At 33.5% G+C, this 12,803-nt stretch overlaps 2 protein-coding genes and 1 long non-coding RNA gene across 9 annotated transcripts; 2 read left to right on the top strand and 1 right to left on the bottom strand.

The window, feature by feature from the left end:
* Positions 1 to 947: 947 nt before the first annotated feature.
* LOC135141763 (sorting nexin-17) lies at positions 948 to 3,459 on the top strand. The gene is made up of 6 exons (XM_064073168.1): positions 948 to 1,181; positions 1,236 to 1,428; positions 1,476 to 1,827; positions 1,873 to 2,242; positions 2,369 to 2,653; positions 2,703 to 3,459. Exons 1-6 carry the CDS (start codon positions 1,122 to 1,124, stop codon positions 2,841 to 2,843), a joined length of 1,401 nt encoding a protein of 466 aa, XP_063929238.1. The 5' UTR covers positions 948 to 1,121; the 3' UTR covers positions 2,844 to 3,459.
* Positions 3,460 to 4,209: 750 nt separating this feature from the next.
* Positions 4,210 to 8,980, bottom strand: LOC135141764 (serine-arginine protein 55-like). Of its 6 annotated transcripts, XM_064073170.1 has the most exons (10): positions 8,870 to 8,968; positions 8,493 to 8,630; positions 8,317 to 8,439; positions 7,656 to 7,726; positions 7,505 to 7,609; positions 7,355 to 7,384; positions 7,104 to 7,173; positions 5,748 to 5,821; positions 5,384 to 5,569; positions 4,210 to 5,330 (listed from the first exon to the last, which is right to left on the bottom strand). In XM_064073170.1, the coding sequence occupies exons 3-10, from the start codon at positions 8,437 to 8,439 to the stop codon at positions 5,042 to 5,044; spliced, it is 948 nt and encodes a 315-aa protein (XP_063929240.1). In that variant the 5' UTR covers positions 8,493 to 8,630; positions 8,870 to 8,968; the 3' UTR covers positions 4,210 to 5,041. The 6 variants fall into 6 exon arrangements, with proteins under 6 accessions (XP_063929240.1, XP_063929239.1, XP_063929241.1 ...); XM_064073169.1 differs by lacking the exon at positions 8,493 to 8,630 and having other exon boundaries at positions 8,870 to 8,980; XM_064073171.1 differs by lacking the exon at positions 8,493 to 8,630 and having other exon boundaries at positions 4,210 to 5,327; positions 8,870 to 8,980.
* A 66-nt stretch (positions 8,981 to 9,046) lies between these two features.
* Positions 9,047 to 11,015, top strand: LOC135141765 (uncharacterized). Of its 2 annotated transcripts, none has more exons than XR_010282419.1 (4): positions 9,047 to 9,355; positions 9,404 to 10,227; positions 10,330 to 10,435; positions 10,492 to 11,015. It is a non-coding gene; the product is annotated as an uncharacterized LOC135141765 (long non-coding RNA). The 2 variants fall into 2 exon arrangements; XR_010282418.1 differs by having other exon boundaries at positions 10,317 to 10,435.
* The last annotated feature ends 1,788 nt before the right edge of the window (positions 11,016 to 12,803 follow it).

The following is a 12,803-nucleotide window of genomic DNA, read 5'->3' as shown; positions in this document are numbered from 1 at the left end:
GTGTTGATGGTCACGGGGCAACATTTTCGAAAGAATCGGTATGAAATACGATTTTTTGAAAATCTCTAAAAATTTCGATATTTCAACGAATTATTCTGGAAAAACGGTTGCACCTATCAAAGAAACGTGACGGAAGTGAGTTTTAGAGCCCGAAATCTACAAGAAAACGTGCTTAGTTAAGTTTGAAAATGGCATTTCAGTATCGAGGTGTTTTAAAGTTCAAGGTTAAATGTAATAGCGGCAACTTTGACTTATTAGTAGGATGTAGGTACATTCAATTTAATTTTGCTTATATATCTATAATTAAGTGTTTATTCCATTAACACCTACAAGTATCGGAATACTCCAATCCTGTAACGGGATCACTGGGGCTAATTAATCAACATTTCACACTACTGATTGCCTGTTATAATTATAATATAGCATTTAAAGTGCAGTTGTTGATTAAGTGTTGACGGGAAAATCATACGTCAGGCTAATACACATAATGTTTTTTTTGTATTTTTTCAAAAAAAATACCCAAAATCTATAAACCAAAGAGGACCAGCTACAACGATTAGGAAAAATACGAGGGGTAAATTACAATACAAAAAGTTTAACTTCAAATAACACAAATGTATACATTATTTTAAACTTCTTTCCTCAATTAATCTGTACAAATGTTGCTATATTTAATGTAACGGGAGTTCCCATAATTAAACATACATCCAAATACAAATATGTCTATGCAACCAATTCTACACAGTGTCGAACTAACGTGAAAACATTCCATGAACAGATTTTCTAAAAGCTGTAATTTTTACAATATAGTTTCATTCTTTTTTGATAATTTTAATTTCATATGGAGTTTTTGTCTGAACATGTTCGTCTTTTTGTGGAAGTTTTTTTCCACAAACGTGTGGCTTATCTTAATTCAATTTGTTTAAATCGCGTCCTTGTTGGTAGCATTGTGAGACGTCACTGAAACGTCAACTGTCAGGTTATGGTCCCCCGTCAGTTATAGTAAATGAAAACTAATCAAGCCCCTTAGCAATGTTTTTAGAGAGTTTATAGTATATGTTTGTTATGTTATTTATTTATAGTTTTGTGCGTTTTGTTACGTTGTGCTTGTTTTACTAAAAATGCATTTTTCAATTCCTGACACACAAGAATTAAATGAAGGAAATGGGTCAACCTACATCGTACGTTATTTTCTCGTTGAATGCAGCAACTAAAACTAAATGAGAATTTTCCAGGGCTACAATATCCACATAAACGGAATCTTCCATTGCACCGTTCGCTACAAGCAACTGCACAATTTACATGAACAGTTAAAAAAGGAATTTGGTAATGACAATCTGCCTACATTCCCTCCAAAAAAGCTACTTCCCTTAACTGGAGGTCAATTAGAGGAACGGCGTGCTTTGCTTGAAAAGTACATACAAACAGGTTTGATACAATATTCATTTAACCTTAATTCTAATATGAGTTTTAAGTGGGGCAAGATTCTAAACTCGTTTCATCAGAATTACTAGTAGGATTTTTGCTGTCTGCCCAGCAAGAAACAACATGCGAGAAAAGACAGGAAATTAATTTAGAAGTGTACACTAGCAATAATTATCAAATTCCTATTACTGTGTCAACATTTGATCGCACTGAACAAGTTCTGACTAAAGTTTGCAAACAAATCAACCTACCCTTGGAATACATGCAATACTTTTCTTTATATTTAATTAAGAAGGATAACAATGGAGATTTAGTTGTACTAAGGAAGCTCCTAGATTTTGAATCACCATACATGACGCATAAGACTGTCAGAGATTCAAACAGAATTGTGATACGTAAAAGGTGAGAGAAATCTTGAAACAACACAAAACTGATGATATATTTTAGCTATTGGGATAGCAATTATGATCAAGAACTTATGACAGACCCCATTGCGCTCAATCTTTTGTATGTTCAAACTGTAACAGATGTAGAAAGAGGATGGATAAACTGTACTAAAGAAATTAAAATGCAATTATCGAACCTTCAGTCAAAACTAGCGAAACGCGAATACATAGAATTAGCGCGAACATTAAAGTATTATGGTTTTATGCAATTTATGCCGTGTTACTGTGATTTTCCAAAGCCTCAAACCAAAGTCCTTATTGCGATAGGTGATCAAGAGCTAAGTATGCGTCTAGTAGGACCTGGACAGTTCGTCAAAGAAGGCTGTTTTAAAGTAACTAGGATGAGATGTTGGCGTATTACAGCGACTCACGTAATTATTAGCTGCGATCACGTGATTGGAAAAAAAAAAGGGATCAGAGTTGGCTATAAACAACAACTCTAATTTGCTTTTTTTAACCCGCACGCAATATTTTATTTCAACAGTTAACTGTTGTAGAATAAACAAGATATGGCAGCTAACAGTCAAGTGAACATGAACTCTGGCTTAGAATTGTCGTTTGAATACTTGATGTCAAAAGACAAACTGCAATGGATAACTGTGTCAAGCGAGCAAGCCATTTTAATGTCTGTGTGTCTTCAGTCTTTGGTTGATGAACTGTTAATGAAGAAAAATGGAATTCAAAAGAAACAGCCAGTAATAAATAAAGGGAATTGGTCTTATATGAAAAGAGATGGTTCCTGTCATTTAATTTCTTTAGATGATGTCAATTCAAATTCAAGGGTGCGTTTGCTGTGTTCGTTTGACAAAAAAAAACATCTTTCTCTTGCAGGATGACACTTCTACTCAAAAATATCAAGAATCCTTCTCCATCAAAAAACTCCAAGAAAAATTTTCAAGTGTGTCTTTCAAGACAGGCAAAGAATTTATCGAAAATCACGCATTTGAAGGAATAGGCGACGAAGATTTATAGATTGACGATTTTATTGATTGTTTTGCTTTGGTAAATGAATGTTGTTAAAATGTGGGTTTTTTTAAGGTGCTATTTTTCAATGTGTCCAAAAATTTATTGCCATTTACAATAACTAAATTTGGCAAAATCATAGATCATGGGGTAAAGTTTTGGCCTCATACAGTCCATTTTACGTGCCAAACTTAGAAATAATGAACATATTTTACTAAAGCAGCAATATATTCATATTTTGTATATTAACAGGTGAACATGTAAGATGACTAATTCTTTATCAAACAAATCTAAATTGCGGAATTCTGACAAAATGCTCAAATTTTATATTCCCTATTTGTTTTAGTACCTGACCGATTATATTAAAAATATGCATTTTCAACTTTATAAATACATCCTTATGTATCTAATTTTTTATATATTTTTTATATGTATTATATAAATCTTATAACGTGTGTTACTCTTTTGTTAATCTCAATCTGACAAACTTTACATTCCTGTAGAGTTTTGATCGTCCAAACGATAATGATAATTTTTTATATACATCTCAAATGTATTTTAACAATCTGTGTGTGTATGTAATATTTTACATTTAAATTTTAAATAAATAACGACTTTATATAAACGCTGATTCAGTTTGTGAACTCCTTTTAATTCCTGAAAGCCATGTCTATGTACCTAAATAAGCAGACTAATACTAGTGAGTGTCTAAATCTCCCAAAATTGTGTTTAATAATTTTTATGATGACGTCAGCACTTTTTTGGAAGGGACGATTAAATATAATTTTGTTGATTCATAATTAAAACGGAATAAATTTCATCAAGTGCTACCTTTGTCAGCAAAAACCGTATTTTTTAATCATAGATCCTCCGGTGCGGATGTCTGCAAAAATACTCCTCCATTTCTTCGCGATTGTGGCACCAGCGGCCGGCATTGACCCCCAAGCAGTTCAGTTCCCCCAAATCCACCTCCACGATTCTCCCATCAACCAAACACTGGCAAATCGGCGGTTTTTCCTCGTTGCAGCCGAAAATCCGGAGGTGTTTCCTTCCCCGACAGTACCAAGTTCCGAATTCCCCTTTTTCGGGGTAAAAGTCTTCCCAGCACTTGCATTCTTCTTTCGTTTTGACTTCACTGGGGGTTCTGTCGCTGGGTAAACTCGCCAGCATGCAGAAAATTAGGACTTTCATTAGAGTTGTGTCTAGACGAAGTCCTGGCTTCACTCTTGAATCCATCTCGCACAATTTGTCAACAACGAATCAAAGTTAAAGTCCTGTAATAGCAAATTATGTTAACTTTTGAATTTTCTATTAATCTCAGATTTCAAAAACAAAAACGCAACGGCGACTTTTAAAGGTTTAAAAAAAAACTGTGTTAGTGTCATCTATTTATTAATTTACGATTACATTATATATAAATGTGTTGACACATTAAACAACGAAATAAGAACCAAAAGAAACAAAGGCAAATAAATCAAACAATCCAATATCAACCCTCAGCAAGCACTACATCACATACGTCAAAATAACAAAATTACAATTGGACGAATTCTAAAGTTCTACTTTATGTGACGCAGTGTTCATATATTGGATTCGTTACAAAATTCCCTAAATCCTTCAAACTCCCTGCAAGACAGGAATCAATAGTAAAAAATTCTACATCAATTGCAAATCACGATTATTTATCTCACAAAATAAAAAGAAGTCACAAAACTACACCATATGTAAGTAAAGATATTTATGTCACAAAATAAACAAGAGAAATCACTTAGGCCTAAATAATGCGGCTTGAACTTTTGTGGCACAAACATCATAAATTTGGTAATGACATGCTTCTACAGCCATAACTTTACTAAAAATAAAGATTATATAGGTTGGTTAGGTTACAAATTGGAACATTTTATATTATATTACAAAACACATCAGACATTGAAATGCAAACGTGTACGTTTGCATCAGCTGATTTCGGTAATTATAGAATATGCTGACTAACTGGACCCAAAACCAGCCTTCTATTAGCAAAACCTCTGGTCCATGCTAAATCAACTTAACGTCAAAGACTGAGACAATTATCAAAATAATACCTTAAACCTATTTAGCTATAAATCTATGTCATTTTCGCCGTTTTTTCGAACTCTTGGCAAGACGATCCACAATACCGAAAACGATTAGGACAAAAATGACTTATTTTAAACAGGTATCATATATTAATCATGCTTCTCAGGTGAATTCTCTTTGGTTGGCGATTGACTCCTCGACTTGCTACGCTCCTTACTCATGGACCTCGAATGTGACCTATTCTTCGTCCCGTTCTCTTTGGAACAAGACCTAGACTTTGACCTCTTGCTGTGCGATCGAGAGCGCGACCTAGATTTCGATACTTCTTTTGACTTAGAACGTGAGCGGGACTTCGAACGAGCCGCAGACTTGCTCTTCGAACGATCTCTAGATTTTGATCGGCTAGAACGATGCGAACGACTTCTGGAATAACTTCTACTGCAATTTCTCGTTTACCTATATTCAAAAATTAATAATCGAAAATGTCTCACCTCGACCTGGAACGCGAACGGCGACGTGACCTAGAACGGGAACGGCTGCGACTACTCGAAGACCTTGATCTCCTACTGCCGCGCCTTCTATCCTCGATCAGTCGAATTCGACGACCATTCAATTCCGTGTCGTCCAGTTTGTCGATGGCGTTCTTCATATCAGAGTAAGAGGCGAATTCTACCACGCTACAAACAAAAAAAGACACAAATAAACACAAGTCGACTTTTTGAACACAAGAATTTCGTTTTTAATAACTTCAGTAAGAAAAAAGCATCTTCACGTAATCTCAGTCCCGAAAGATGGTAAAAAAACATCATGCGTTATGAATTAATTAATTAGAAACTTGATAATAAGTTCACTTACCCTTCATTCCTACGTTGTTTGTGGGCGTCTGCGTATGTAACTTCACCAGCTTGTCTCATGTAATCTTTAAGGTCCTACCACAGAAGAAAAAAAAACCTTAGTGACGAAGAACAAAAAGAAAAATAATTTTGTAAAGAAAAATTACCTGACTTTCGACAAAGGTAAAATCCGAACTTAAAAATAGAAATTTTATTGTAAATCTAAGTGATGTAAGTCATTTTTTTAAGTACTTTGTTACATTTTGTCAGTTTAAATGCGATAACGAAACACATACACACCCCTTTTTGTGATTTGTGATTATAAGTGAGCGGTGAGGTATCAATAAATCACAAAAAGAAAATCCCACTCAACAATTGAACTAAAATAAATATAAATAAAAACGTGTTACTTGTTTAAACATTACACCCCATGTAAATTTCGTCAATTTTAGATTATTAATTTGTGAGGTCCATCCTGAAATAAGAGTTGGGGAGTCGTCGTCGTACCTAAATAAAAGTTAGTGTCGTAATATGTCCTAACTTCAGATCAGAAGTGGGATGCAACATTTAGTTTAGCAAATTGCAAGTACTCGCAAAAATAAAAACAAACACACAGTGCTGCCAACATACTAGACAAAATGTAACCAAGTGTGATATCACATAACTGCGCGTCATGCTAGGGCATTACCTGAGGCATTTGTGCACGAGAAACCAGAACAGTACCAATGGAACGGCGGAAATACACATGACTGCCACTCGATCACATGGGTTTACCACATTGATTGAGCATTGTTTGAGCCTAGAGATACCTCACACTCCAAGGGAATGGGTGCTCTTTACAAAAAAGTACTTTATTTTACATATTCATATGACATACTTAATAAGGGTGTATTTGAAAACTGAAAATACTTCAAAAAGAAAATACAAAAAAAGTGGAAAGGAGTGGGAAGGTTCTAGTTTGTCTCTTTTATATTAAGAGAGTCTTCTGGAGACGCTCTCGCAGTCAACACGGAATCTGTCGTTTGGTCTTGACAGATGAAACGTTTGCCTTCGTTTGGACATATTTCGTCTCTACCATCATCGTAAATAGGAGATTGTAGACGGAAAGGGTTACATCTCGCACCGATTTGCTCAATATGTGGTTACACTGGCCGTTCTCAACCGTTTTGCCCCAGAGATGGAAACGCAACCGTCATGGAAATAAACCACAGTAGACGAAATACCCTCTTTCGATCACTGGCCTCTACTTGGTATATGCCAACCCTCATGGTTCGAAATGATAGGAATCTAGTAAGGATTTAAGGACCCTCACCAAAATAATTTTCAATTCAACATGCATTTTTAACTAACTTAGAATTCAACTGAAATGTCAAGTTACCTGCCAGCTCACTCTGCTTGATAAGTTCTCCACGATCAACCGGTATTCCGTTCGAGTGGGAGGACCATACCTACAAAAAAAAATAACCCTCACCATTTTCTAAAAACCACGATTTTGCTCGATTTTAGACGGTTTTTTTTCAGGATGTGAGTTGTCATCAAAAATGATCAGACCCGAAAGATGGAAAAAATAATATCATCATTCTTTCTCTTTTTTTAACTTGTTTAGGAAAAAATCTATTATATATTTACCTATCATGAGACCGCATGTCAGGTTCACGGCTATAAAAAAGATATGTATCAGAATTCAAGAACAGCAAAATATAAAAACTTAATTTGGAAATTTTGATTCAAGGTTTTGGCCAATTGTGTATTATTTTGTTACCATAAAGAAATTCTTACTTGTCACGGCTGCGTCCACGTGGTGGGCCGTAACCACGACCACCGCCACTTCCACGCCACTGGTCGCAACCTCTAGGAGTACCACGTGCCCTCTCCACTGAAACTCTGATACAAAAATAGTTTGCAAAAATCACCAAATTTTAAATTTTACCTTTCACCAAGCAGTTCTTTTCCATTCAACTCATAGACTGCGTCATCGGCATCTCTGTGGTCATCAAATTCCTGAAAACAAAATTACATTTCCTGCTAGACTATTACATAAAAAATTAAAAGTATCATTCTCGCCTGGAGACTTCTCAAAATGGTAAGAATTTGGAAATTATGTTCACTCCAAGTTACAAAAGCATTCTTTTATACATAAAAATATATATTAAAAATAAAGAATAGATAACACAAACAAACTTCCAAGCTACAATTCCAAAACACATTTAGATATGTTATCAATCACAACAAGGAGTGGCTTATATCCACTTTTATGTACATAATTTAATAACTTGCTTTTAATAGCCGCCGTGATGTCTATTTCACATGGCGATATTCATTAAAACACGAGGTCCATATTTTTAATATACATTTTTATTCTTACATCCTGTTTGCAACTGCTGGGTCAAGTTCAATGTCACAATAAAAACACACATGGACACAATGACTGATTTACTTTGATTATTCAATACTTAAAAATTGAATGAATCAATAGTTACCATGTTTAAAACAACAGAAACGTTACTTTGGCGTCCAAATGCCTTTATATAGTGGGACTTGGAAATGAAATTTCGTGCGTGTTTAACGCAATCAATTTAAGAGATAATTACCACAAATGCGAATCCATTCTTCATAGCGACTTCCTTAATCCGTCCATACTTCCGAAAAAACTTTTCGATATCTCTTTCCCGGACCCTGTACGTAAGGCCACCAACAAAAACGCGGGTCCCCATCTATAAGCAAAGTTCAATAAAATCAGAGTCAACACTGATTACTGATAACGTACAACGAAATAAATAAAACACACACTTCAACACAATATGGTAAAATTAGAACTTCAACGTGTCAAGTGACTGAGCTTAGCCCAAAATAACACTAGTTCCGGAAGGGTGAAAGTATTACGGCTACCCTCCCCATTCCCCGACTAAAAAACACCGAACGTAATAATCACATGACCTAGATACACCTCATCGCGAGAAACGTTAAATACGGATCTGACGTACCAAAACAAAAGTTGTTTATATCAAAAAAAATATTTTCGAATCGAACACGCCGTGTGTTTACCAATAAAAGTTTTTTTTGCGAAAAGTACGCGCTCCTGGACGCTAATTTCAGCAAAAATTTAACATAAATATAAACAATGATTCGTTCTGTAACACTGACCTTATTTCAAAGCTTATTTGCTGCGGTAATGATGAAAATAAACTAGCAACTCAGCAGAACTACAACAATGGCGCACACCTACAGACGAAATGGCCCGTACCCACTGCGCCGCTCTACGCCTCATTTTTCAAAAATCGCATTTATCGATCGAAGTTAATAATTTTGGCTAGACGTTCTGATTAGAAATAATTTTTACATTCGTTTGTGTTAATATTGTCCCATTTCATGTTGAAAAACTATATTTATTTGATAATTCATTTTGAACAGCGACGCGGGTCCGAGATTATAAGAATGCGCGCGCATTTATTAAAATATGAAATTTGGAGTTACGAATCGTAGGCTGGAATTTCAAGTACACGTCGTTGAAAATGTTAGGTTAGTTTGATACGTAGCCCAAGACTTAATTATTGCACTGTTTGTTTATATGTGTTAGGTTATAAACAGCCTAAACGAAACCGCGAGATTTGTCAGAATTCAAGATGAAAGGTATTTCTTTGTTTTTTAAGTCACATTTATTTATTATTTTTGTCGTAGCTAGTGTTTTTCTGGTACCTGCTTTAATAGGTTTTAAGACTACAGTTCCTACACTACATTAGTAAAATTTTACAATTGCTACTTTGAGGGATTGTCGGACAATACAGGGGGATGACGCCAGTAAAAGGAGCCTGCAGCTAGTGTATAGTGGGCTAGAAACATCGAGGGTTGCATGAAATTATGATTTATACCTTCATGATTAACTTTGAAATACCAACAAAGATATGATTTTGAGACAGAAGGAAGAAATGGGCTAATTTAGCACTGTGAACAGTTGACTGGAGTACTATATAGTTACACTGTATACTATGTTCTTGTTAGTGTTAAAATATTGTTGACATTATAATTTAAAAAATGGCTTTCAAAATGGTGTATTGTTTTTTTTTAAATTGGTTTCACCATTCAAAAACTTAATTTACATATGAATCATGTACACTTTTTTCTATTCTAAAATATTTACTGAAAAAAAAATGTGTCAAAGGTAGCTCTTGAATTTTCTTTCAAAATATGCGAAAAAACTTAAAAGGGGAATTTACAACAAGCAAGATCGTTTTTCAGTAAACACAACAGAATTTTATGAACTTACACAAGACTAAAAAAGAGCCAGTAACGCAGTGTACATTTTCTCGTCTTCAAATCATATATTTTCATAAGCTGCCGTTTATAAATGAAATATAATTCTTAAAAGTGAAATAAATATTACAATAATGTTATCTTCAAGTGTAAAAAAAACAATAACAATTGTTTTAAAGACAAGGAGAAGAATGGGAAATTATAAAGAAGAGGGCCAAGTGAACACAAATGAGAATACATCTTTATCTGAGGTAATAAATGTGAAAATATATTATTTCTACTTAGAACTGCTCTTGTATCAGTTCATAATTTTTTAACAGTATTAATAGAAGTTTTATAGATCCATTTTCCAGACGAAATGTAACAGAAGACAACAATTGATACTTTTTTTCTCACCACCTGAAGGAAGAAAACAGAAAACACCAGCATTGAGGGTTTCAGTTCCAAAATTAGCATCAGGTAATTGAATCTGCTTATAAAAATTTTACTATTACTTCATGTTTCGTAAAATTTAGGTGAAATGGTGAAACTTATCTACTAAGAAATTGAAAATAAACACCTGGTTCACCAGATTTTGCTCCTCTCGATTTCTCTATAATTTGGATGAACTAAAGGAAGAAATTACAAACTACTGCATTAACATGATCAAGAAATGCTCCAGAGTATTTTGAAAATCATGTAACATATTGTTGCCTATATTAAGTTTAATTTTTTATAAAAAGTCATATATGTCTTAACATAAAGAATTAAATGGCAACTAAGTAACTCATTTGTTTTAAGCAATTATATTTTAATTTTATAACTGCATTGTTCAATGTTGCAACATTTGAAAGAACTGTTGTAATAATTTTAAATGTGAGTTGTTAAACTACAGATATGAAAGCATGTTATGCGTGCATTTCAAATGAGAAAAATTATTTGATCACGTCATTAACATTTTAATAAGGCTACATAACTGTATTAATTTAAATAGAACAGTACTGTAGTCTTTTAGTCGAAAAGTTGGCAACGACATCACATTTTGTTTTAAAAAGCTCACTTAAAGTACAGGCCTAGCATGCTTTTTTACTTGTAAATAAAATTCTCAAAATCATTGTACAATTTATTTAAAAACTGGATTTGTTTGTTGCACCTCAAGAGCGAGGGAAGTACTATCTAAAAAACCTTAGACCAATTTTTTATTTTTCGAGCCTAAGCTGAGGAAGTATTGTCACAGGGTCCATCTGGCGAATGGCTAATTTCATGTTTTCTTCAAAACTACTGATCGTTAAATTTTATATCTATTTCAGGAATTTCGTGTAGGTGGTAAAACGCTAACCAAAATTTCTTTTATCATTCCCACTTAGTAAATACAGTTTAAAATTTAAAAATGACATCTATTGTTGTGGTTTATGAATCCGTCTTGATTTTTTCACCCTAGACATCCAGATTTTTGGGAAAAAAAATCAAAATCTTTTATACATTTTACAGTTATCCTAAGAATGGAAAATCGTCAATAAAATTCCCCCTAAAACTTAGAGACGTCCAGACTGAAGAAGTTAATTAGTGAAGCAATTTATTTTAACTTATAGGGGTTATAAAACAAGCCTAGACTAGTCAACATGGAACATGAGAGAAAACGACTAAGGTGAGGCCGAACCTATTGTGGAGGTAGTTTAAGATTTATTTTTTGTCTACAGTATGTTTTTTTTTTAATAATAATAAAATAGAAACTGCAACTTCCCTAATTAAGATGATTATATATTATTATAGTGTATATAACTAGGGATATAATAGAAGTCGAAAAAAAAACTAGAATAATAAAAAGCCACTGACCAGAACATTAATGTGAGATGGAATAAAATCAAACCTAGCATGGACAGAGGTAAACATGGAAACAAACCCAAAAAGAAATGGTATGATGACAAATATCATGAAATATATTTTAAAATAGTCAGGAGTAGACGGAAGTGGTTAAAAACAAGAAATATGAAAATATGTATAAGAAAAGATGGTAATAAAATAATAAAACAAACCAAAAGAGACTGGATAGACAATAAAATGAAACACATGGAAGAAGAAAAACGTATAAATAGAAATACAAAAATAAGAATTAATGAACATGAAATCGAGGAAGTCAGTCGATTCAAATATTTGCGGATAATGTTAAGAGAACTAAAAAGAAATACCTACAAGGTCTATTCGTCGTCTAGGGAAACTGTAGATAACAACAGCGCAGTAAAAAAAATAGTACAACAAAAGTACCAAGCACTCAGGCTGTTTACAACATATAGAACATAGTACAAATATACTTTGGTGATATATCTGTTTTTTTTTTTTTTTCTAAAACTTGTAGAATTAGTTCTACTATAAAGCAGAGGGTCAAAATAAAAGAACAGACAAACTGGACATAATAGTAAAATTATAGCTCATATCAGTAGAAATCATACAAATACACGAAAAATGGATAGTCATGCTACTCGAACACTCAGGTACCATGAAGACAGTGTTGAGGCGGTCTATAATCAGAAAATTCAAGAAAATACGTAAAAGCAAAAAGTGTAAGGTATTATGAAGTAATATTATTACAGTTACATAATATGATAACATTCTAAATTAATTCGCTAGTACAAAATTAGAATGGCTTATTTTAGTAAAATATCTATGCTCAAAATATCAACATAAATTAAATATATGAAACTGAAAACTCCTAAACATTGTATAAAATAATTATACATCAATCCATCATCATTCATTAATGTAACTATTATTGCTATATTTTATTATTCTGTTCACGGAGGTATGTCATTATTCCATTTAGCTCCATGATCCTGCTACACTTGCCATC

Source organism: Zophobas morio, unplaced genomic scaffold (assembly GCF_036711695.1).
Source record: "Zophobas morio isolate AGI-343-1 ecotype UQ-CSIRO unplaced genomic scaffold, CSIRO_AGI_Zmor_V1 ptg000044l, whole genome shotgun sequence".
NCBI lineage: Eukaryota > Metazoa > Arthropoda > Insecta > Coleoptera > Tenebrionidae > Zophobas > Zophobas morio.
Note: the sequence above shows the minus strand (reverse complement) of the source record. Positions and strands in the feature narration are given on the sequence as shown.

Excerpts from the sequence above, each read along its gene's own strand:
- LOC135141763 (XM_064073168.1), top strand. The coding sequence starts at position 1,122 with ATGCATTTTTCAATTCCTGACACACAAGAATTAAATGAAGGAAATGGG. Across the intron at positions 1,182-1,235 it reads GAAATGGGTCAACCTACATC|GGCTACAATATCCACATAAA; the intron begins GTACGTTATTTT and ends AGAATTTTCCAG. Across the intron at positions 2,243-2,368 it reads GGCGTATTACAGCGACTCAC|AATAAACAAGATATGGCAGC; the intron begins GTAATTATTAGC and ends TAACTGTTGTAG.
- LOC135141764 (XM_064073169.1), bottom strand. The coding sequence starts at position 8,439 with ATGGGGACCCGCGTTTTTGTTGGTGGCCTTACGTACAGGGTCCGGGAA. Across the intron at positions 7,385-7,504 it reads CGTGGACGCAGCCGTGACAA|CCGTGAACCTGACATGCGGT; the intron begins GTAAGAATTTCT and ends TCTTTTTTATAG. Across the intron at positions 7,174-7,354 it reads GACATGCGGTCTCATGATAG|GTATGGTCCTCCCACTCGAA; the intron begins GTAAATATATAA and ends TTTTTTTTGTAG.